At 53.1% G+C, this 25,167-nt stretch overlaps 1 protein-coding gene across 1 annotated transcript; it reads left to right on the top strand.

Annotated features, from left to right (window-relative positions):
- HRAS (HRas proto-oncogene, GTPase) lies at nt 1-23,953 on the top strand. The gene is made up of 6 exons (XM_010222825.2): nt 1-67; nt 11,723-11,876; nt 18,629-18,807; nt 20,733-20,892; nt 22,102-22,226; nt 23,657-23,953. Exons 2-5 carry the CDS (start codon nt 11,766-11,768, stop codon nt 22,219-22,221), a joined length of 570 nt encoding a protein of 189 aa, XP_010221127.1. The 5' UTR covers nt 1-67; nt 11,723-11,765; the 3' UTR covers nt 22,222-22,226; nt 23,657-23,953.
- Nucleotides 23,954-25,167: the final 1,214 nt, after the last annotated feature.

Raw genomic sequence — 25,167 nt, 5'->3', positions numbered from 1 at the left:
GGGGCCTGGAGCCACCCCCGGATGAGAGGATCCTGTTTCTCTGCCGGACTGGTTAGCCATCCAAAGGGTGAGTGGCACTGGGGATTGTAAGGAGCCCAGGCCAGTGCTTTGCTAAGATATTCATTCACTATCCCGAGTTGCACTTCTTTCCACCCACTTCCTGTCCCTCTGGTTCATTTTCCCAACCTTTCTTCTGCAGTGGCTGTGGTAAGATAAGGCATGTGCTTCATGCACCGTTTCGTTCCTCGAGACCAGAGTTTACCAAGACTCTCATAGTATTATTTTGCCTCCCCAAAATGGCCTTTTTAAAAGGTCGTTTTCTGAGAAATATTGTTTAAAAGGATTTAAAAATCAAAAGCATTACCAAAACAACTTTTGAAAATTACCAGTTGCAGAAACCGTGCTTCTTTGTCCATTTTTTTGCTATAAAAATGTGTATGTGTTAAGATTTTTTAAAGCAAGCAGGAAGCTGAACAGTAAGACCTATTTCCATTGCAAATTCTTCAAAATGAAAACGGCTTAGATGGGCTTCCTGAAACTAGCTTTCAAAATGTTCCCCGTCAGCAGTTGTTTCAGAGGAATGGCAAAGAATGGAGAGGTAAAGGAGAACGGAAATCTTGTAGCGGGAATGCGCTTCTTGAATGCAGGATTTTTTTTTATTCCAATATGCAGTGCCCGTGCTCAGGTCAGGACGGGTAGAGTTGTCCTTGCCTTGTGAGATGTATTAGGTCACAGTGAGCCAGTGGCTTTTCCCTTTCTGGAGCTGTGGTTCACCCGAGAGAAACGGTGAGATGGTTCCAGTCAGGCCCATCTCCTCCAAGACATGCCCCATCTATCACGTGCTGACACCTCAGCAAAAGCTCCCTGACCAGCTGAAAATCCTTCCATGAGGTGATATTTTGAGATTTTTTTGATGTCAGTGTGACTGCGTTTTAGAGACACGTAGTCTCTAAGACACATCTGTGACAGGGCCAGAAAACAGCCCTAACATAAACCTGAAGCCAAGTCCCACGACAATACAGAGCGGCTTCTTCCCTGGCGGTGTGCTTGGTGGTGTGCAGGGAGGCAGCTGCTGCTCTCCAAGGCCTTGGCATTTAGCCTTCGTCTTCCGGCCCGGCAGACGCTGCCAGCCCAGCAGCGCACACCGTCCTCTGCCAGGCACGCTGCACGTGCGCCTGTTCTTTGCTCTTGGATGAGCTGTGTGACATATGTCTCTGTCTGGCCGTGACTCCTGCCCTCCCGCAGAAATGGCACCGCTGTCTGCTAACCCTCTGCACAGAGAAGTGGGAACCTGGAAGTGCATTTGCTCTTTGAACTATCCCCGTTGGTCGTACTGCTCGCTGGCTGGGGCTGGCTGGAGGCCACTCAGGAGGGAGGGGGGAGTGTCTTCCCAAGGCAGAAGGATGTCTCAGCTGCAAAATGTTGCCTGTGACCTCCATAGAGTGGATTAAATGTGGCCTTTTGTTTGTCAGCCCTGTTGGTTGCTGCCCCGTCTGGTGTCGGTATCAGCTAGTCCCAGCAGCTAGTCCCTTCCCATCCGTCGCTTGCGCTCTGTGCCTCGGAGCATCCCGCGCCTCTGCCTGTTGCTGCCGCCCTCCCTGCGCTCGTGACACAGTTGTGATTTCATGAGGATAATTGGAGAGCCGGGTTCCTCCCAGGCATGGTGGGCCTCCCTGCCCAGGATTTGCTGTTTGCGCCAAACATCCCTGCAAGGGCAGCTCCGCTCGGCGGGGAGCTGCCGGCTGGGACAGCTGAACACAAAGGCGCAGCGGGAGACTGACGGCTTTCCCGTCCAAACCTGTACATGGAACTTTCTTCTCCAGGTTGCCACAGTAGCCGTGACCACCATGGGGCTGAATGCTCGAGGCGCAGGATGGGGAGTCCTGTTGGCTGAATTTACTTCCCAGCTTGGCCATGCAGTTGCGCAGTGCCTTTGGGCCAGTCCCTTGACTTGCTTGCTTTGCCTGTCTCTGGTGGTGTTTGTGCCACTAATGTCTCTGCACGTGGCCAGCATCCTCTGGGAGAGAATTGGCTGCTGCATTTCTTGTAGCTCTGTGACTAGAGGAATAGATCCGTATTTGTCCCTTTTAAGATATTTAGGAAAGGCTGTTGAAAAATAACCAGCTGAGAGACGGTGTCTTTTGTAATTCCCACCCTGTGACTTGGCAGCATTTGTCCTGAAATTTGCTCTCTATCCCTGTTAATAATTGTGTTTCCAGAGATGCATAGGAGCTACCTACACATCTCGTCCAAGTTTATACTCTGTTGTACCTTATTTCTTGTGGACATATTCTTGGCGGGGGAATCATGCATTACAATTTGGTACTGAGTCCAGCAAGTCAAAAGACTGCTTAGAGCCTGGGTTCATGATTGCCAACACATTTTAGTAGTTACAGCTGTTCTCATCTGTCGTGTGGGTCTTGTAACTTTCCTAGGGTACCTGTGCTTTCCCTTGTACGCTGAAGATGTATCACACTGCCTTTCACTGATGATTTATAAATGGGATTTTGATGCAAAGTAAGACCAAATGCTGCCTCCTGAGTTCCGTTAGTGTCCAAGCCTCTCCATCATGCAAAATACTTTCTTCCTTTTTCCAAAGCTGGCTGAGCGGTCTGGGCAGAAGTTGCTTTTCTAGGGTAATGCTGAGTGCTGCCTGCCCAGGGTGGGAAGTGTCTGGCTCCAAACCACGTGCTCGGCTCCAGGAGGTAGGAAAGCAGATGAAAGCAGAGGAGCTGTGGTGGTTTACAGTCATCTGCATCTCAGCAGTGGGAGCTTTTCCTCCCCCACACCAATTTCGCACATGCACCAGCACAGTTGATACTAGGCCTAGGTTCTGGCTGCCAGATTAGTGCTCCGTTTGCATTACCTAATCATCCCCTGGTGTCCCAGCCTCTTTGTAGCCCGGTTTTGGCCTTCAGTCGTTCACCTTTACCCAGGCTTTCCAGCAAAACTCCATTCTCCTTTGTCCTTACAATTGCTGCTCTTGCTTACGTAGAGAGGGACAAGCTGCACTTAGATTGTCCACCATGGGAACCTGCTCACCTTTCTTTTGAGTGTAATCAATTTGATGACCTTTATTGGTTAAAGGGGCGATTCCTGTGCTGAATATCAGTTCAGACAGAAAGCTCTGGGACAGCAGGTTGTGAACTGGGTTTATCATGCTACTGACTTGTCTAGATTGGGTGCTGCTTTCAGTAGTTTTAATAGAACCATTAGGCAGAGCTGAGAGCACCACTTGTTTCTGTTACAGAATAAGCACACAACCAGGATCCTTATTAAACTTGCAAATTGGGAAGAAAAGGAAGAACAGTATAGCCAGGCTAGCTTGCTGCTAATAGCACATGATCGTGCTGCTTCCTATATAATTAAAATATATAGAGGGGTTGTATTGCCGGGGCACCTCAACTAGAAACTGCAAGGGCAGAGTGCTGTACAAGGCCTGGTCTGTGCCTGTTCACAGGCTGTGCGAAGCTGTGGCTTCCACCTGGTGCTGGGACATGTTCATGGCTCTTGTGGAGAGACAGATGCTCTCTTTTCCTTGCCTGCACCTTGGACCTGCCCTCAGATTTTCACGGTTCTTCATCCAGGGTTTTCTGCATCTCCTTTAACAGGTGGCTGTGTTTTAAGCCTCCTACATGATGTCCTTCTTGTCATGATGTCCTTCGTGTCATGATGTCCTTCTTGTCCCTTTTCCTCCTCTGCAGCAGTATTTCTACTCTTCAACCTTTTGGGACAGACTTCCTCTTCCTTCAGATCTTAAAGAATTTCCAAAGGCTGGGCAGAGCCATTCTGTTCTTTTTAGTTTTTTTTTTTTTTTTTTTTTTTTTTCCCTAAGTGTAAGACATTTATTATCTCCAAGCTCTTTCTCCAAAATGGGGCCACCATTTGCAGCTCTTGTTTCATTTTGGCAAGCCTGCCTCTTTTCAGCTGTGGGCTGTGTTGTCTGGAGTTTGTGATTATAAAGCCAGTGAGCCAACAGCCAAGCACGTCATGATAGATTTGCAGCCCACTTGTTTGTTAATTTGAAAAGCAACAAGTAAATTAAAATGAAGCACTGGATAGGCTGTGCTTCACAGCAGAGCTTCGGCTTGCCAGCCTCATTTCCCTAATCTGTTTCAGGCTGAGGAGAACATCAGCATTTTGATCCTTGCGTGAAAGCAAAGGTGGCATTTCAAGCCGCTGGAGATGATCTTGCGGTCCTTGCGAGGGCTGTGTCTATGTAGCTGGTGACAGTGTTGTGCACCAGCGAGTGGAGGAGCCGGGACAGTGGCAGGGCTGCAGCAGCAAGGTTTGCTCTATCAATGTTTTAAAATCACTGAGCAGAATTCCCGAATCATGGATGTGTCATCCCAGGCCGCTGATGGATAGTTAGGACAAGCATTGTTTTCATGGATCACTGTAGACAACCTGCCTGCAAGGTGTCTCTGATGAAGGGGAAGAAAATCAACCACTGAAACACTCGTGCTCAACGGGTTCATCAGCTCATGTGGACAGGGCTTTTGGAAGAAAAGATGCCCAATCTGAGATGTATTTTAAGAGATTTGCAGAAATGGAACTGATTTCCCATGTTTTTAAATGCAGATCTTCCCACTTGAAATATCATGTTAGTATGTTCAGTAGTGCAAAGCAGTTGTAAAACTTCCTTTGCAGTTGGCCTCAACATGGCAGCACTGCACAAAAATCTGCCTCTTGGCTTGTTTATATCCACCTTGTGGAGGAACAAGTCAGTAAGAGGGAAGCAAGGAAGCAGAGAATGCGCCCATGATCCTGCTTGAAGGCTGTCAGAGGCCCTTAGTGGTGACTGCATTGGGGATCCACTGCAAATCCCTCTCCCTTAACACTTGAACCTTACCTTAAGCTGTACCGACAGGTTGGGCAGTGTGGAGTGGGTCAAGCCTCCACGATCCTCACCTCCACATGCACCAAGCAAGGGTCGGAAGATTTCTCAAGGCTGTCCTAGTGTTGCTATGAGTTCAGCTGTGGTCATCAGCCAGGCCCCCAAATCATGTGTCTGTATTTTGCGCAGGGTGCCAGGCTCTTCTGTGTAGGATGAGCTTGAAGCAGGGTTATAGCTTCTGTAACTTCTCTAAGGGGAGCTTGTGCTCAGCTGCCTTAGGTCTGACAGTGCTTTTGCGTTTTGGCCCCATGCATGGTCACCTGCAAGAGCTGCTGTGCCGCTTCTCAGCCCGTGCTGCCGCAGCCAGGGCCTTGGTGTTGCCCGGAGCCTGGCACGCTCAGGCACAGCTGGAGAGAAGGCATGGAGGGATGTGCCTGCTGCTCTCACCTTGGCCTTCACCCCTCCCGTCGAGGCCACGGGGCTGGCGCAGGGCGCTTGCTCTCCCTGCTCCCTGGACAAGGCTGGCAGATGTTTCTTGTTTCCTGAAGCTGTGCTGCTCCTGCTGCCTGGGAAATCCACGGAGGCGGGGGAGGATTCATGGGCTACTGGGCTGGGAGCAGCTGCTGCTGCCAGGCGGAAGCTCTCGGCTAGGCTTTCCTAGACAGCTCTGAATGGGAGCCAGGAGCCGTCTCTCTACAGAAGAAAATCCGCGAGGTCAGGAAACAGCTCCATGCTTGGGCTGCTGGCTTGGCGCTCACATCCCAGCGCTGCTCTCCACAGGCAGCGCTCCTGATGGCTCTGCTCCGTGGCATCTTCCTTGGCTGTTTGCTCGGCAGCCCTGCACTGCTTTCCAAGGCTGAGAGAGTGAGGAAGGCTGCTAGGTATTGCGGAGGCGATGGGTTTGGATAGACAGGGAGGACAACAGGCGGCTGACCCAGCTCAGGCTACTGCTGCTTCGCGTGGGACCAGGAAGCTGTGCTTTCATGTTTTGCTCTGTTATTTTTTGGTCAGCACTGTCTGGGATCTGCATTAGCTGCTGAGAACTACAACCGCTTGCTTTTTCTCCTCTGGAAAGTCTCACACCAGAAAAGGCTTTCACAGCAATCAGCAGGCTGCAAATTTCCATCCGGTGAGTCCCTGGCTGAGCGCAGTAACTTGGGTCTGTTACCATCTCTCCAGCACAAATCCTTGCTCTTCCTGCTCTTCCCCACCTCCCCTTCTTGGGAAAACCAGATATGTTATCTTTGGAAGGATGGTTTCTTGAATGAGACCACGTGGGGTTTTTCACCGTGGTGAGCAGTTGGGTCTGCACTCTCTCTGAAGAGCAACTATCATGGGTGCTCTGGGGAAGGGAGAGACATTGCTGTTTAAGCTGGCATGATCATACCCCGACCTCTAACTCATTAAATTTCTCTCACTGATAAATCATAAGCAGGCGCTTTCAGGAGGCCAGAGCATCCCACTCCTCCAGTTAAAGGTCTTGGCATTTCTGTCTGCAGTTTCGGTTGTCTCATCCACTTGTCCAGGATAGGAGATAAGTGTGAGGAAGGCTACAACTATTAGAGGATCCGTCAAGCGAGGAGACGACTTTCAGTGAGCTCTGACTGCTGTTCAGCGAAGCTGCCTGGGAATGGCTGCCAGAAGGAGGGATTGGGGGACTTTTCAGCCACTAATGTCCTGTTAACTTTGGGAGTCTGTTGCATTGCAGAGCACCTCGGGCTGGGCTCTGCCTCGCCTCCCCTGTGGAGGACGCAGTGCTGGCCCTGCAGCACTGAGCTGTGCTGCGCCAGCCAGCACTGCCCATAGTGGTTTGGTCTCTGTGTAGCTCTGGGGTTTTTTTACCGTGGCTTGTTTTATTGAACATCTTTTGCTAAAATTGCAGATAAATAGCCTAAACAGTCCCGATGGCCTGAAACTTCCGAGGGCAAGACTCAGAGAAGCACAGTCAGTTTGACAGCAGATATTAGGGGACATGTGCACCTGACACGAGTGAGTGATGAGGAGCAAGAGCTTTTCCCTCCCTTTGTTTCAAGTGCTGCTGCCTCTCAGGTGGGTGAGGAGGAGGGAACTGAGGTCCGTGTTTTGCTGGGGGAGCCAGAGCAGAAAGCCCCGTGTGCCTGCGGGGCAGGGGGGTGGGCAGGGAGATGTGTGGGGTAGGGCTGTCCCTGCTGCAGCGCCGCAGAGCCCCACGCTCTGTTCAGCGCTCTGCGCAGCCAGCGCCCTGCCCGCTCTCCTCGGGTTTTGCTGACAGACAGCGACACACAAAAGCACAGTCTCGGACCCAAAGCAGAAATAATGGAAAGAGCTGGCTACAGAAACTGCCCTGGATCCTGGGAGCAAGAGTGCTTGTGTGTGCGGATCTGTGTGGCGCTGGTGGCCCCAGCCGCCCTGACCGCTCTCCTGATTTCCTTTGGGCTGAAACGGAGGCTCTGAGGAGAGCCGAGGCAGTGCATTCAAAGCAGGCTGTGATGACCATCACAGACCACCTTGGACCATCTGCAAGGGACCTATTTCCAAGGCCAAGTGTAAGCCACATGTTTGGGAAACCGGTTTCAAAGCTGACCAGCATGGGCCAGCACAGGGGTCCCGTTCTCTTCTGTCTGTGGCCAAGGCGAGGCAGGAGGCCCAGCCTCCACACACAGGTCCTGTGCCCTGGGCCTCTACCCAGGTAGGGGCCTGCAGGGCCTGGACCAGGAGAGGCACCTTGGTCTGTATCAGTCGTCCCGGGCGGCATCGCAGCTCCCCTTGAGCATCATCACAGCAGCTGTTAGCTCCTGGAGAAGCTCGGTTACAGCATGGACCTTTGTGGGCCCTGAAAGCCTTTCTTGGCAGCTGCTGTGTGTTTTGCTATGAGTTGGAGACCTCTCTGCTCTGTAAGGTGGGACTCGGTTGAACGGCCCCCTTAGACCCTCAAGACACCTCTCTGGCTGTGAAGCTGCTTGGCTGCAGGAGTGATCCCATCTGGGCCAGCTGGATGGGTGGGTCTTGGCAGTTGGCCTCTTTCTTCAGGCCCCATTTCCCTGCCTCTTTCCTTGTTAAATGTCTTCCCATCACAGACACAAGAAGCCCTGGGTGGAAAGGGCACCTATCTTGTCCCTTGGACATGGAGCTGTTTGTGTAAGCGAGGGTGTACATTAATGGAGCAGAGCTATATTCCTTCTCTTGGTGCCACTGTGTGCAATAGACACTCTTGTAGTCTGGCTTTCAAGCCCAAGCTTTTCCTTGGCACAGGAACAGAGGTACATGGGGTTTTGCTGGGAAGGAGCAGCATGCCTGGGGATAGACCAGGCGATCGCAGTATTTGCTCCTTATTTTCTCCTCCCCTTAATGGGCTATGGCTTCCCCACCAGTGGAGAAAGGCACCACAGAATGTGCCTGGATCCAGGGTTCCTGCTTCACACTGCTTGGGCCCGTGCTGCTTGTTTCCTTACCTTGCTCCGAGATCCTGGGTGCTTGAGCTGGATATCGTCTTTGTTTCTCTTTCTATGTTGAGGTAGCAGCTAAAGAAAGGGCTCTGGCAAGGCTCGCTTGTGTCTGCTCCAAGCCTGAGTAGGTAATTGAACTGTCAGGGTGGTTTAAGGTTGCAATCAGATGGACATTGCAGTCAGAGAGTTTTGGCCTACTTTAGATTAGATCTGCACTGCGTTAGCAAATACGTTAGGTGCGGACGCGGGCTGGATGTGCAATGGCCTTTGCTGGTGCACTTGGTACTAGCCGCCCGACCAAATCCGTGCATCTCCCGAGAGCACATCCGTCTGCAGCTCCTCCTGGTTAGCACACCGCTGGCAATGACCTGCCCGATGGGAAATGCGGCGCTGCCAGGGCTTCCAGATGAAGATGTGGCCTCCACTGAGTGTTTCCCTACGGCTCGAAACGCCGTGGCCCTTGCTGGCTTTGCCACCCAAGTGACTAGAGCCTTCCGACCTCAGAGCACCAGGAATCGGGACTTCAATGTTTGTTTTTAATCAGTCTTCTTAAAATTGTCTGCCTGATTTTGAGCTGCTAGGACTCACACTCTTCATAGTCTTTTCTGCAGCCGTGAAGGAAAACAGTTATTTCTCTTTCTTTCCTTCTCTTTCTTTTAATAACATAGCTATGTCCCCTCATAATATTGTGTAATCTCAGGGCCTGATTTTAAAGAAATCATGAAATATGACTTAGATTTCTCAGAGTTGGCAGAACTGTAGTGAAGACATCACAGCGGTGCTGTGTTACAAGGAGAAAAAAAAAGCACCTGGGTGGCTGCTTCTGCCACAGATAGGGAAATCTTCCAGTGTTTCATCAGATAGAAAAACAAAGCCATAAACCCAAGCTGTTTAATGGCTTCTTAGATTCAATTTATCTGAAGCCGACTCGGTATTTTTTCTAATGCCACCCATTTACGGGAGCAGCGCTGAGGCAGGAGAGCCAGCATGGATACCCGCAACTGATACAACTCAATATATTTGGAAGCAGCATAACATTTGTGTCTCCAGCCTCCTTGCTCCTAGTTCCTGCGCTGTGCTGGCACGGGGTCGGGGGATTGATCCAGCCAAAAAACAAGCTGGGAGAGGGGACTTGGCTTGTGGTGGCTCCGTGTCAGCGGCGGTGGAGAGCAGCGGTTCAGAGGCGCTGCTGCAGAAAGCGCTGTAGAGCGCTGCAGATTTGGGAAGTCCTGGGGAGCTGCGGGAAAGGGCCATGCTCGGAGGAGCTGTAGGGATCCCCAGTAGGGATCCATCCAGGCAGAGGCTCCGGGCTTAGCGGGAGAAGGATGGAGACTCTCAGCAGCTTCTCTGTTCCTCCCGCACGGGTGTCTGCTGCCTGCACGATGCGCCCATGGCTGCTGCTGCGTCAGGCTGCGCAGGAGCCCTCGTCGCGACCGCGGCCCGGCATTCCCAGCCTTTGGCTATGCCCCGCGGCGCGTGAGCCGCCCTCTGCCAGCCCGCTGCTCCCTGCGCCGCCGTCGCACGGAGCCAGCCTGGGGGCCAGCAGGAGAAGGGAATTCAGAGGCGAGTGCATGGGGAGCCCCTGTTTCCATGTCTGTGCTGGGGAGCTGGGGGACTGGTGCCCTGGAGCACAGCTGCCTTTTTGGCTCACAGGGTTGTTTTTACAGATGGGTTGAGACGCTGAGGTTTTATGATGCTTGGGGAATTGCTGTGCCCGGGCAGTTCCTGGGGCTGGCGCTGCTCTGCATGGCACCTGGCTCCTCACAGAGCTCCGAGGGCAAACAAGGAAGCGCGCGGGCCCTCACTGCTGGGAAAGGCAGGTGACGTGCGAGCAGAGCATGTGGGACAGCAGCCGGGCTGTGGGCTTGGCGGGCACCTCCTCCTGGGCCCCTCCCCTGCAGCCTGCAGTTAGTGCCGGCGGGCCAGGCCGACCTGAGGTGACGTTCAGCGCCAAGGAGCAGCACTGCAGTGAGTGTGGACGTCTGCTTAAAGCTTGGGGCCTTTGTAACCCTAATGCTAAGTCAGAGTTCCTCTTTCTCAATAGAACCAGGGCAGACATTCAAGGAAGCAGAGAGGAAGGGGAGGGAATTTTCTCCTGTGGCAGGAGGCAGATTTCTGCATGAGTGTGGATGCCTTCTGCCATCCCCATTAAGCATCCCCAGAGAGCACCTTTCTGGTAGCACCTCCCGTTGCAGCCACTCATCCTCCTCTGTGGTCTGTGCCAGCTTCGTGTAGTGGGAATGCACATGCCGCTTCCACAGGGCTGCTTTCCGCCCAGGAATAGGACATAGCCTGTGGTCCTTCTCTGTCCCAACCTGCAACTTCCAGTTCGGTAAGAGGCAATTTTTAGGCAGAGGATGGCCAGAGGATGTGGGTGTGCAGCCATCTCAAACCTGCCCTATGGCAAAATGCAGTTTGCTTGAAATTCAGCCTCCAAGGTGAAAACATGTAGCTAAAAAAACTTACTTGAGGGGGGCCTGGGCCTCTTCACAGTTTTCTCGTTACTGTATTGTGGGTGTTGACATGCAAAGCACTTTGGCCAAGGCTTTCAAATCTATCTGCTGATTTTGGGTCACCAGCTTGAGATAAAGCAAATCCTTATCCTACACCTTGCTTTTCATATCTGGAAAATACTCCCTTAGGTGGTGCGGCTTGCTCTGGGGATGTGTGAAGTTCCCCTCCTCCATATCAGGCTGAAGGATGTGCAGAATATCCCAAGGAAGATGTGACGCATGGCTTCATATTCACTTTGATTGATTTCTTCGATCATTTTAAGTAACCTTCATTAGTAGTGGAAGGTATTAGATTAAACAGCACTGGATGGAGCTTGGGAGGACAGTAAACAGCAGGATTTAGGTAGAACACCTTGCAGTGACAATTTCATAGCTAGAGAAAATTTACTTTAAAAATACATGAGTCCCTGATGGTGACATGCTGTTTTTCTTCCCCTTGAGGAGCATGGAAAATATTTCTCTCTTTGTCATCCAGAATTTTTATCTTCAGAGTGGACTGAATTGACCTTGTCCCATACTCAATCCCTGCTGAAGTCAAGCACCTTAAAATGCCATTAAAACCTCCTCAGATGAGAGCCTGGACTAAGGTCCTACACCAAGAGACTGAGTGTTGTATTGCTGTCTCTGCCACTGCCGGGTCCGATACCTTTGGACTGCTCTGAGTACTTCACCTCTGCATCATCTGCCTTGGAGAACTGGGTGGTCTTTGTGTTTAACAGCATGTGACATGGCAGGTCCCTGACTCCCATGTCCAGGCATCTGTGTGCTTCTGGGACAAGGTGTCAGGGACAGTTGCCTGGGAAAGGGCATCGATACCCACAAAACGAGCCTGTTCTTCACAGTCTCTGTGTTTTCCAACCACTGGTGTGTCCTGGAGCTGGTCAGGCAGCCCCCACTGCAGAGACAGCAGCAGGCCCCTTTCCTGATATCTGTGTTTCTCCTTGCAGGTGGTGGTGCTCCTGGAAGTCCTGAGCTGGGGTCGGCTGGAAGATGACTGAGTACAAGCTGGTGGTGGTGGGAGCTGGTGGTGTTGGGAAGAGCGCTTTGACGATACAGCTCATTCAGAACCATTTCGTTGATGAATATGACCCCACAATAGAGGTGAGTGGCTCTGGAAGAGGGCCTGTCTGTATGTATGTTTTCCCATTGTTCTTCTTCATTTCACTGTGAATCCAAAGTGTGTTTGGCTTGGACTCAGTCTGAGCCTGAGTGGGGATGTTTCTCTGCTTCACAAAACTATCCTGAATTTCCACACTAGTTTGTGCCTCCTGAAGAGCAACAGCAGTGTCTGTTGAGGAGAAGTAGCGAGAGAGACAGTGAAGGTGGCAGAGCCCTTGGTAGAGCTGTGCAGGAACCAAGAGCTGAGACAGCACAAAAGCCCCTCATTCCGATTAGATGTCAGTGTAGGGAGGATTAAAAAGGTTTGGGAACAAAGACCAATTTTGTGTCTGTGCTTCCATTTCTTCTGTAAAATTAAGTATACTGACTCCCTATGTGAGATGTTTTGAGACACCCTGATAGAGTGGGCCATAGCAGAGCTCAGTGGTATTATGCTTATTCTGCCCCTTAAGTGAGACACACCAAGCAGCTCCACTGTAACGGCTGGCACGGCACTGCTGTGGGCACAGGTGCAGGTTAACAGAACAAAGAGAGGTGAAGGCTGCTGGATGTCTTTTAAGAGACCCCACCCCTCTGCAGAGCAGGAAGCTCATTGACTTTCTTGGCGCTGTCTCATGCGTGATTATAGATTTGTTCTGTAATAGGGAAAATGACACTTCAGCTCTTTCCCAGGATTTGCAGATTCTACAAAATAGCTTAGTGCTTCAGGAAAGACAAAACAGGGGGGGTTGCTTCCAAGGAGACTGCTAGTGCACCCTGAGCTCCTGGCTTTCGTCCTCTGCCAGACCCAGGCGAGTGCCCACTTTGGTGAGAGGGAGAGCAGGGAGGGAGCTGAAAGGACCGGTTCTGTTTGTGTTCTGTTAGGAGGAGTTAATGATTAGTATATTTGTCACATAATCAGCATGGATCACAGCACTTGCCTGCCTAGCTCAGTACTCCATCTTGAGAAGCAGCCAAAGGCCTTTTCCTTCTGGAGGTGCTGCAGAGTACAGTTTTCGATCTTCAGAATTCAGATTTCCACACTGCCAGTGTAAACAACAGACATTTTAATGCCTTTTAAAAATGTACCCCATTCTCCAGCTACCTTCACTGTTCCACCATTGCTGAGGAGATGCTGGTTTTACCTCCTGTGTGATTTGACCTACTGCATGATACCCGTTGCTCAGGGTAGGTCTGTGCAGTGCTGCACAGACAGCACTGCATTTGTGGCATTTTGTGGCCCATTCTATACTAGGAATAAGTCCACCCTGGGAATCTAAATCACAGCTCTGTCCTACCTCTCGAACAGTAGCCTCCCTGTCTGCAGTCCTGGAGGATTCTGTACCACATGTGTATAAAAACAGCTGTGGTTATTGCAATTATTATTATTATGCCTAAAAAGTCCCCAGAAATCTATTTGGGTAGGCGTTGTGCGTGTGGGCTCCATCTTGAAGAGCTTGTAACTTAGATACACAAGAGAGACAAGCCTTGATAGAAAGGCAAAAATATTCATATTATCCTACAGATGGGGAGTGGAAAAAGAGACTGCACTTAAAGCATCTCTGGCTGAGGTGGCACAGAAAGTCTGTGGCAAAGCTTGGAATTCAGTTAGGGGTCTTGAGTCCCAGTGCTGCACCTGCCTCTGAGATCCAGCCCTCTCCTTGCCCAGCTTCTCTCCTCTCCCCTCTGTTCTTTATCCATAGCATCATTCGCAGAGTAAAAAGTATAAAAGAGGGCGAATTGTGGGGAAATTCAGGAGAGACCTGGCTGTGGTGGTGCCCTGCAGAGCCAGGCACAAGTGACCCACTGGCCAGCCCAAGCTCCTGGTGCTCCCTGTGCCTGCACCAGGCTGGCCTGCTCTGCCTGGGGGACGAAGGACCTCTGGGGAGGAGGGAAGTACTCACTCTTCTGGCTGACGCGTCTTTTTGCCTGCTGGAGTGCCCAGGAAAGCTATGCAAAGCATTAATGTCTATTTGTTTTAGTTGTTGGCCAGTCTGAGCACTTGAAAAGTCTTTTCTTTTTGGGTTGAACTAACTTTTTTATTTGTCCAACACTAATATTATTTCTGCATTTTAAGTACTCTCAGCCCCAAAATACTGTTTCTAAACAAACCAACTTGCTTAGAAAACATTAGCTTTTACATAAACAACAAAAGACTGCTATTTTGTTTTCCTGTCTAACTGTTTGCTGCAAGACATTGTAGTCCACTCGGATTCACATTTTTGAGGGGGCCTCCCTCCCTTTTCCTCCCCATACCAACACCAGGGATTTATGGTCCTGGCCTCCAGCGGCTGGTCCCCTCTGGAGAAAGGTGGGACATGGCCCTGGGCCTTCCTGTGCAGTTTCATGTACAGCAGGAACGATGCACCCTCTGTATAGCGTGAGAGCCTTGATGCAGCATCTCCAGCATTTTCCTCAACATCTGCTTCAGGTTGTTCTTCACGAAAGAGCTGCTGATCAAGAGCAGCCTCCCTGGGGAAATGCCTGCGTTAAGGGGTGAGGGAGCAGCAGCGCTGGGAGGAGAGGGAAGGAAAGTCCCGTCTCCTTTGAACTGGTGGCAGGCAGATGCAGCTCTGACCCATGATGAGTTGGGTTCGGGCCTCCTTTTTACCAGACGGTGCTGCTGGATTTGTTTGCAGACGCCTGCCCCCACTTACATGCACCCTGTTGGGAATTTTCTCCATGTAAACACGCAGTGGGGAATGTAAACCTTGCATGGCATTTAGCAGCACGCCCTCCTCACCCTGCCTGCCCCTGCCGCTCTGTGTGCAGCTCGTGTGGGTGCTCTTGGAAATGCCTGCTCTCCTCCCTCCCTGACCAACACCCTCCTGAAAGGCTCCCTTTCTATTAGACTTCATTTTATAGGGATTTAGGATGTGCAGGGATGAATGTGACCAACAAACTCCCCATCCTCCTGTGACTAAGCTTCTTGGGATCATGCCCAGGAGATGAGTAACACACAGCAGAGCAGTGCTGCGACGTGCAGGTTGAGAGGGGAAATAGAGGCGAGTGTGTGCGTGGAGTAAAGGCCTGCACTGCGCTGCCACTCACGCTGCATAAACGCAGTGAGCGTGTTTAGAAGTGGGTGGGAGCAGGGGTCCCCCGGGCAGGAGGAGACCATTGCGGGCTGTCGGGGGATCAGCCGGGGGGCAGAGACCCTGAGCAATGCCCAGGGGGGCATCCCACTGTGTGCCCCTTTCCTCTGCTCTGTGCTTCTGTTGGCACCTCCGCGAAGCCAGCGTAGCTCTGTGGCACTCCCCGAGCCGCAGGGGCACCAGGAGCTGCACTGTGCCCACTGCTTTCCCTCTCGCACCGCATCAGCTCAAGGATCTGATGTTCCAGCTGATACGCAGCACATAGGGGTAGGGAAGGGCTGAGCTGCAAGGGCAGGACATGCTGCAGGCGGGAGATGGGAGGAGTAGAGACACACACACATGCAGAGATGAGAGGATGCCCGCTGCAGAAACCGGGCGGAAAGCCCAGAGGTGTTCACAGGTGCTGGGCAGGCCCGGCCACTGACTTCCCCTCCCATGCAACGTTTCTGCTGTGCTGCAGCAGAGAGCCAACAGGCTGAGCAGTGCTCGTGTCCCCACCGCCCGTCCTCCTACCTTGGACAGTCTGAGGTGTCCACTCCTAAGTGCTTGCAGTTCATGGCTCACATGTGGTCACCTCAGAGCTGCAGTCATTTAAATCAGTCTTTTCAGCCGCTGGAACAACATTCGTCTGCGTTCCCAAGACAGAGTCGGGAATTGCCACGTGCTGCAGCGCGGGGGGACAGAGGGGTTTATTTCTGTCATCTTGCAGCCCTTTCCTGTTGAGCACGAAGACGGGCTTGAGCCGCTGGGGACTCTGGAGCAGGGAGGGTGCAGAGCAGCGGAGCAGCGGGAAGCTGGTGCCCGGCTGCCGCAGTGTGACGCGTGTGTTCGTGCTGAGGGGCTCACGCCGAGTGGGTGGCCGGCTGCCCTTGCGGCTGCGACTGCGCTGCCCAGCAGCAGGGCGGAGGAGGGAGCGCAACCACCGGTGCAGAGGGCGGGGGTATCGGTGGGAAGTGAGCGGAGCCTCTGTAGCAAACACCTGTGGGGGCTTCAGCTGGAGCTGGGGAAGTCTGGTCTTCTCCCAGCAATGACTCCTGCTCCGAAAGTGCTGGTGGTCCCTTCCTACAGCACCTGGGGAGCACAAAGCATCCTTGCCAAGACTGCAAGTCTGTGCTTGCTAGAGCTCTTGATCCTTCCGCAAGCCTTTCTGGGGAGCCTCGTGTTCCTCAGCGTTCAGCCCTTGCTCTATGTTTGGAGTGATAACCTGAGGCAGAATGTGAGAGCGCCTCTCTCCAGGCGTGCAGCCTGGTTGCGAGACCTTCTGCTGAAATTCGGGGCTTGGCAGTGGAGCGTGAGCACTTGCACGGAGAGGCCTGGCCCTCGGACACGCGCCAGGGAGCAGGGGTGGACGGGAGTCAGCGGCGGGTGCGTGCGACGGCAGCCGGCCCTTGCCGAGCACGGCCCCGCTCGCAACCACCCTCGGAGCAGGAGGTTGGAGATGGCTCTGAAGATACCGTTTGCTTACGGCCAGGTGGGAGATGATCACATCTTGACTTCCCAGCCGCTGAGGTTTCTTTTGTAGTCAGAAATGGGGCAGCAGAGGATGGTGATAAAAGGAGTCACGGAGAACATGCCTTGAGTGCGACCAATCACGCTGTTGTGGCGCTGAAGATGACAAGGAGCTCTCTGTGTGGTGGGACGTTCTCAGTGCCGCGGTGAGTCAGGCTGCCGCGGGGGCAAATTCCCCAGCTCTGCTGTGGGCAGCAACACCGGCCCCAGGCAGAGCTGGCACCTGAGTTGGCATCTGCTCCTGCACCGCGTCTGGAGAGGCGGGCTGGGACCCAGGTGGTGGCCACAGTGTCCTTTCACCTTGCTCCAGCGAGGCTCCAGATACATTACCCATTAGCACCGTGAGCGCGCCGCTGCAGGGCAGCCTGCCAGCTGCTGTGGAGCGGCTGGCAAGGCGCCGTGCCATCACACCACGCTGCCCGTCCCCTTGGGTCAGCAACCCGACACTTCTGGGGAGCAATTGCCGCGAAGGTCACAGCAGAGCAGGTCTCACCGCTCTGATTTCATGGCTGTGAGGGCAAGGTGAAGACAGACGCAAGCTAGCCCTGCTAGCTGCAGCTCTGAGGTGGAGTCTGGGTTTGCTTTGCTCCCCCTCGCCACCGCTGCGGGCCCTGGTCCTTCCCTTTGCTGTGCCTGCTGCTCGGCTGCAGACCGGCTCTCCCAGGGCCCAGCGCACCTGGTGCCATGGACACGGTCTTCAGCAGGCGGGCAGCCCTCTGACTTTGTTGCAGTCTGAAACTAGAGGGGTTGCAGAATGAAAAGCTGTAGAGATGTCGCATCACATATTTGGACCTATATATTCTTCACAAAAATACATAGGTTCTGGCTAAGAGTGGAGCCAGCTGTGCTGTATGGGCGGTAGAGCTGTCAGAGAGCAAGGAGGTTGTCCGTGTGTGTGCGAGTTGCCCCAGTGTTGCCCCTTGCAGTGAGACTGGCCACGCGCAGAGGGGATGTGGTTGGGAGCAGCGCCCACCGTTCCGACCCCCCGCAGGAGCCGCTCGGTGGTTTCCAGGCCGCTTCACATACGCCATGAGCTGCAGTCATCTCCACCGCAGGGAAAACACACGGCTTCAAAGAGACTGCCTGGATATTCCCTGCCTTTCCCAGAGCCCCTCTGGGCAAAAAGTGGATATGGGAAACACCCTCCTGACAGGGTAATTCTTGTCTCTTTTTAATGTTTGAATTTGCAGCCTTATGGATGGAGATTGCCTCTGGTGCCTAAGCTGGGGCCCGTAGAGGATGATCTCTGCCCCCGCAGATCACAGGCGGCGCCTGCCAGCCCTGGGGCCTCCTTCCCTGTGACTTTCCAAGTGCCTCGTGCGGAGCAGGGAGGCTGGGCGCTGGGAGGCTGCTCCACGGCTTGTGGGGCAGCAACAGCAGAGGGATTTGGAGAAGGGCAAGCAGAGGGCAAGCAGAGGCCTTGTCCTCTGGGTTGCTCCTCCAGGGCCAGAAACAGATGCGAGGTGCCTCCTCAGCCATCAAAGACGGGGCGGGATGGTCGCTCGTAGGACAGATCATGCTGGACACAGCAGGCCTGAGAGCGGCAGCAGCCGGGATGACTTGTCAGCACTTTTCTGTCTCCCTGCCTGCCGTGCCAGTCCAGAGAGGGCCCTTTACGCAGCGCGCGGGCTGGCAGCGCTGCACCGCGGGGGCTCCCGCGAGCCCCGGCACCCGCCGCCTCCCTGCCTGCCGGCGCCAGCCACGGCTGCCGAGGGCGGCTGAGCGCCGCCGGCCCTCACAGCGGCGCGAGGGCAAACCCGCTCAGCTGCTCCTTTCTTCTTTTTCCTTTTCTTCCTCTTCTTTTTCCCTTCCCTTCCATTTTTAAAAGCAACGAGTCAGTTATTTCCATGGAGCTGCATCCCGGCAGCATGTGGCCTGGTCTCTTCCCGAGCTCCCTGCCCGGCAGCCCCTGGCCCTGCTGCCCAGGCCAGGCGTTGCTCCTGCCTTGGCCCAGGGCCACGCGCGGAGGTGGTGGTGCCTGCTTGCGTGTACAGGCAAACCAGCACCCAAGGGAAACACGGAGCTCCTGTCTGTTCCCGTTCCAACAGGGCAGCTGGATTTGAGTGCTTGTGTCCCGTGGGTTAAACCTTTTCTTGCAGGCCCTCCTTAATGCTTCTCTTCTCCCTTTCTCCCTGTCTCCTGGGCCTGCAGGATTCCTACAGAAAACAAGTCGTCATTGATGGAGAGACCTGTTTGTTAGACATCTTGGACACAGCAGGGCAAGAGGAGTACAGTGCCATGAGAGACCAGTACATGAGGACAGGGGAGGGATTCCTGTGCGTCTTCGCCATTAACAATACAAAGTCTTTTGAGGACATTCACCAGTACAGGTCAGTAGCGGGCGCAGGCCCCTTCTCTCTGGCCCTGCGCGAGGAGGCCTTGCCACGGCAGCGCCCTGCCCGCCCTTTGGGATCAGGCCTCCACCTCACAGCAGAGACAATTAGCTCAAGTGGCCATTCCCCCAGGAAGAGATGGAGCAGACGGCTAATGTGGTGACTCCAATAAAACCCATCCAAAGGGATTGCTTGCGGCCTTTGGGGACTTGCTAATGTAATGTTTAAGTGTTTATGGTGACTAAAGAGAGAGCTGATCCTTCACAACCCCCTCCCTTCCCTCTCTAATTAATGGAATGGCTTTGTTAGTGCAATCGATCTCTGGGTTTATCCTGCACTGGGGCTGGGGGGGAGGCGGGAAGGATAGGGAGGGCAGTGCGGGCTGGCAGGGCTGCTCTGTGGGTGCAGGGGGGCAGCCCTGCACCCCACAGAGGGGGCGCGCCAGAGTCACGGGGAGGTGCCTTGTGCAGCGGGATGTGCCGGGCAGAGGCAGAGCCAGGAGCAGCTCCCAGCGCGGTGCGCAAGGCAGAGGGCTCCGCGGCAGGGCTCGGAGCGTGGGCAGGAGCGGCGCGAGGGCTCCTCGCAGGGCACCGCGCGGCTGCTCTGCGGGGTGATGCCAGCAGCCCTCAGCCCTGCGGCCTCTCGCCAGGGACTGCGGCCGTGCTCTAACTTGGCTTGCTCAGCTGCAGTGAAGGACAAGGGGGGATTTTCCTAAAACTCCTGCGGATTCAGGAGCTGGGACTGGGGCCCGTGAAGCACTTGCAGGGTGGCTTGATTTCAAGCGCCGGTTTTAATCATGATGCAAATCTCTGGCTTTAATCTCAGTTTGCATGTGCTCTTCGCTTTTGCACTTTAGAAAGGCTTTTCCCTAGAGAAGTGCTCATTCTTGCTGGTTAGTAACCATTAGGAGGTATCTGTTTTCAACTAAGTGTAGCCTGTGCACTAAATTTAGTACTTGCTTTTGCTGATCAGGATGTTACACTGAACACTTAAGTAGCTTTATAGCTACTTATGCATATATTCAGACTGGGTTTCTGTGTGTTACTATATGAAAAAAGGATGATTGATTTTTTTTAAACACAATGTGTGGTCAAGCTGCTTTGGATGGAAATTTGAATACCACTAAAATGCAGAAAACAGCATTTAAAAATGCTTTCATTAGTTAAATAAAACCATCTTAATAGTCCTGGATATGTGAGCAAAAAAGCTGCTTTGCATCAGAAGTTAAGTAATTTCTTAAACAAAGGAAGTTATTATCTACCATGAGGGAATTGAATGGATTGTTTGCAGCCATAATAGCCCTTAAGATTTTAAAAGCAGTTGATCTTATCCCCACTCATCTAGCTTTAATGCAGAGATTGGAACCGAAAAGCAAGCATCATGGCTTTTTTAGCTCCCAGGTGGTTTCTCAACTTTGACTGAATGGAACTAATCTGGAATGAAGAAAATACTGTCTGTGCATCTGCAGAAAAGGTTACAGTTGCCAAAAGCTGGTTTATCAGCTCACCAAACTCTTTTTGCAACTCTTTATCTGGCTTCTTTTCTCTAGGCAGGAGTATTACTTGACCTAACATGTCGCAAGTGTATAGGTAACTGCTTGAGTATTCATCTGAATTTAGGTTAAATCATCTTAGAAGGTTATGGTCATGTCTTAATATAGATCCCCATAATTTCAAGATGATTTTTTTAAACAGTTGCAGAGATATGTTTAGCTTTCACTTCCAAAAGAGACCTAACTGTTTGCAGTTGCCTGGTGTACGTGCTGGGGTCGCTTAGGTGGTTTTGAAAGCCCTGCACAAAACGGGTTGTAGGAGTGAAGCGTAACTCTGTAATCATTGATTAAAAGTGGCCTTTCCTCTGCTCTGGTGGGGGAGCCCACTAAAACTGCCTACCCTTCACTTTGGCATCTCTTATTCTTGCAGAGAGCAGATCAAGAGGGTGAAAGACTCGGATGATGTTCCCATGGTGCTGGTGGGGAATAAATGCGACCTGCCAGCCCGGACAGTGGAGACACGGCAAGCACAGGACCTGGCCCGCAGTTACGGGATCCCTTACATAGAAACATCTGCCAAAACCAGACAGGTAGGAGGAGGGACAGGTTAAACCATCCCATGGTGAAAGTCTTCCTTGGGCTCCTCTGACCTGCGTGCTGTCCCAGGGAGCCGGGAACGGGTCGCACTGCACATCAGCACTTCGTGTTGGCTGCCTGGGGATGCTCTGCGCTGAATTCCCTGCGTAGCAGCCACCCCCTTCCCTGCGTGCGCGGCCGAGGCGCCTCGCTGGCAGCGGCAGGACGGGCACAGTGGCAGCCCTGCACGTGGGGGCTCGGGGCGCTCCAGCTGCTCAGCCCCACGCGCTCTGAGGGCCCCACCAGCCCTGCAGTGGTGGCAGGCAGGGAGGCGAGTGTGAGTTAAGAGCAGCCCAGCACAGATACTCATTTACCACCATCGAGGTGCTTGAAGCGAAGCTGCCGGAAAGCCCAGCCCTGGAGCTGGCTGCCACCTTAGCCTGTCTGCAAGCTCTGCTTGATGGCCTGCTGAGTCTGTTGGTGATGCTGGGGAAATACATTCACGTAGCAGGACCTCCGGGCATCTCCCCAGGCCTCCCCCAGCTGCTGCCTCTGTTTTGGACAGCACATACAGTGCTGTGTCCCAGGTGGACAGACCCGTGCAATGCCGTATGTCAGAGGGTGCTTGGCTCTGTGTGCGCTTTGCAGACAGATTTGTGGAAGGGCTGAGGTTAGTTGCCTCCTCAAGGCTAAGTGCTCCTGCAGGAGGGTGTAGTTCATGCTCTGGCAGCAGCAGAAGGAAGAAGACTGCTCGTACTGCCCCAAGCCTGCCTCTAAAGGCCTTCCCCACTGCGGTGCCACCAGGAGCTCTGGCTCGCAGTGTCTGTCGAGAAGGCAGGGCTGTCCATCCGTTTTGTCCAGAAGGACCATGTGGGGCTCTCAGAGCCTAGCGGTGGAAAAGAGGCAGCGGGTCCCTTCTGCCATTTAGTGATGGCCCTTCTCTTGGATGGCAGTCTTGTTCCTGAAAGCTGGTTAATCACAAGGGCTTAAGAGCTGCCCCATCAAGTGGTCATGACTTCAGTCTCGCTCACTCCTTGGGGCCAGGACTAGGATCCCGTTAGCTCTCATCTTAATTGCCTGTCTGCAGTTTGGTAATCTGCACCCCTCCAAAGCCTCCAGGCAGTTTTCTGTTGGTGGTTTCTAGCTGGTAGGTGAACGCCTCTGTTCTCTCCACTGTCCTTTCTCTCATGCAAATCAAGTGAAACTTGGTGTGCCTTTTCCAGGGCGTTGAAGATGCCTTCTACACCTTAGTGCGGGAGATCCGTCAGCACAAGCTGCGCAAGCTCAATCCGCCCGATGAGAGCGGCCCTGGCTGCATGAACTGTAAATGTGTGATATCGTGACTAAGGTGAGCTTGGGAAGCAGGAGACAAGGCACAGGGAGGTTGGAAGCAAGGAAGAGGGTGACTGCAGATGGACTTGGCTGCCAACAAATGCAGCAGAAATTGTTTCGGTAGCGTGAATTTTTTAATTAAAACAGATTTTTGTTTGAAATAGCATTTTCTCTCTGAACATAGGTAAGTCTAAAACATCCACTTTTCTGAGGAAATGTACAGAAGGAAAGGGTTGCTTGACTTCTTTTCCTCATTCAGTGGAACAGACTTTTGCAGAACATGGGAAAAAGCTTTTTTTCACTTTCCCCAAGACAGGCCCTTCCTGTGTCGACCCCCTGAAAGAAGGCGTGTGGCTCACGGTGCCTTCAGCTGGCAATGGTCCTAATTAGCTTAGACGAGGAGATGTGTCACCACACTAGCTCCTTGGGCAAAGGGCATCGTCCTAAAACAGTGGAGCAGATATGCTTTCTCACTAGATGTATCCTCAGGGGCACTGGGCACTGATGCAATGCTGAGAATTAGCCATAAGGGGGCTGATTTGCCTTTATAAATTGTGCATCGCAGCCAGAAACAGTGTTTTTCATCACGCCCAGTGTTGCTTTTCTGTGTTTGCTCTCCTTTTCTTGGTTCCAATGGTGAGTTTATCTCAGTCGTTGCAATCCTGCCGGGTGGCAGTGAGGGAGAGCTCCTGTCGGTTGGTTGCCTTAGGCCAGACATTCATCACTGTGGTTTATGCGTTGGAGGAGCAACTGCGTAACTGAGTCTTTCTGTGGCAGAAGGGCTTTGGGAGAGAATGGGGGCCAAGTGCCCCAGGCAGACAACTTGCACCAGCTGGGAGCAGAGTAAGAAAAGCCCGTACTACCCTGTCCTGGAGGGGCCTTTTGGATGGGGCAGTCTTCCAAGCAGGATTGGCAGCCCTTTACCCCTTTATACAACTGCTGACGTCCTAGAGAAAATGCCCACACCAGCTAGAGAGCCCTCCAAGAGGGCCCAGCTTCAGGTGGGGCAGCAGTTTTTTCTCCATTGCTTTCTGAGGCGAAGGCCACGAGCGCAGCAGAGCTCTTCCCCTGCCTGTAACGGGCTGCGCACGCCACCCCTCGGCTCCTGGGCGAGGGGAGCGTGGGGCGAGACCTCCCTGGGAACCTCAGCACTGCTCAGGGAGGCGCCCAGATGTTCCATCGCGCAGCTGTTCAGGAGCGTTTCCTCTGGATGGAGACATGAGCTTGGGGCCCGTTTCCGGCCCTGGCTCGCAGCTGAAAGCAGGCGGAGAGCCCCAGCGCTGCCCGGGCTGCTCTTCCCTTCGCCCACTTGGGGCGGCTGCTCCCTGCCGAGCGAGCGCCAGCCTGGCAGCCCGCATGGACCCGGCCTCCGCACGGAGGGCAGCGGGGGAGCAGGAGTCTCAGGTGAAACGGGCACTAATTCATGTCTCCCCCTTCTTGTTTCAGCTGCCTGGACTGTGACTTGGAGGGGTTTCCACTGTGCAGAGCGCAAGGAAAGAGGTGAAGCAAAAGAAGAAACAAATGGATTCAGGGGAGGAGTGTGGCAGGAGGGGGAGAGGAAGAGGAGGAGGAAGAGGACGGGAGAGCATGAGCCCCTCCATGGACTATCTCGCATTTCACCCAGGCCTGCAGCAGATGACTTTTTTTCTTTCCCCATCCCCTCCTCCTTTGGCCTCCTCCCATCCCGGCAACTGTACAAAGCCACAGATCGAATCACAGTAAATTATTATTTGATGGTCTCAACCAACCGTCTCGGTGGCTGTGTCCTGCTTCAGAGGTTGCTGCTGATGGTGCTTTTGTGAGGATTGTTCGTGGGCTGGCGGAGGAAGGAGGGCACGTGTGGGAAGGGAAGAGGCTGCAATTTGCTGTCTCGATTGATCGAGATCACGTTAAAGAACAGACCAGTGGATTTAAGGGTGGGTTTGGGAGCACCATTTTGTTGGCTTGTTTACTGTACTTGGGGTACAGGGAACTCTGGTTCGCATGGGTCAATAGAAAAGTCCATGGTGAAGGCTGGAGCTAGGCTAGGAGCTAACGGGGACACGAAAGGCTTGATGCAGCAGCTCTTCCCCTGAGGTGCTGCAAGGCTGCAGCTTTATAAAGCTACATGTTTGTTCCAGGAGGCGATCTCCAGTTTGAACAATCAGCAGGGCGAGCTTCAGGAGAGTCAAGACAGATGTTCAGTGTGTCAGTAAGACCAGTCAGCTGGGCCTTGGTATGGGGGGTAGGCCAGAAACAGCCCTTCCCTCAGCTGGAGCTGTGGATTTGGACCTGGCGTTCACTTGTCAGCGTCACTTGAATGACAAGCAGTAGTAGTCTGGGTCAGTACAGCACAGCAGCTTGCTAGTCATGACAGGTAGGAAGTCAGTGTTACTTCCTCATGTGTTCACAGCTACTTGCTAGGTGAATTTTTGAGCCTTGGAATAGTATCAGTGTTGTAGCCTCATTAGGGCAAAGGCGGGTCTGGAGAACGAATTGCTGGGTTCGGATTAGCTTGGGATTTTTTCCTAGAACACAGGTACTTAGGTGCACGTTTCAGGAATACCTTCACTGGAAGATGCATTTTTCAGATATCGCAACAGTTCAAAGTTTCTTTACGGTCAGGAGCTTGCTACCCATCTCAGTTCTGCTTTTTTAGCATGTGCTCAGGTAAGCAGATCATGTTGTTATTCTGAAGAGTGGCTGCAGCTGCGAGGCTGGAAGCTGCGTAAGTGCAGAGGTAAGTTTGGCCACTTCAACTTTTCTGCACAACCACAGTGCTTAGCAGGTCACAGCAGGGCTGGACTGAGCTCAGTGCTGGGAGTCTCGGGCAAGCGTGGACACGGTGTGTGCCAAGGCTTCAGGCACTCGGCACTGTGCCAGTTATCTTCTGGGGCTGCATCTCCCATGACGGAGGATTGTCCTCGCTGAACCTGTGCTTACACGATGCCATAGCTGAACAAGTCTGGCTCGGCCTG

Source organism: Tinamus guttatus, unplaced genomic scaffold (genome assembly GCF_059628265.1).
Source record: "Tinamus guttatus ecotype Peru unplaced genomic scaffold, ASM5962826v1 Tinamus_guttatus_pri_ptg000240l, whole genome shotgun sequence".
Taxonomy (NCBI): domain Eukaryota; kingdom Metazoa; phylum Chordata; class Aves; order Tinamiformes; family Tinamidae; genus Tinamus; species Tinamus guttatus.
This window is presented reverse-complemented; position numbering and strand designations above follow the sequence as displayed.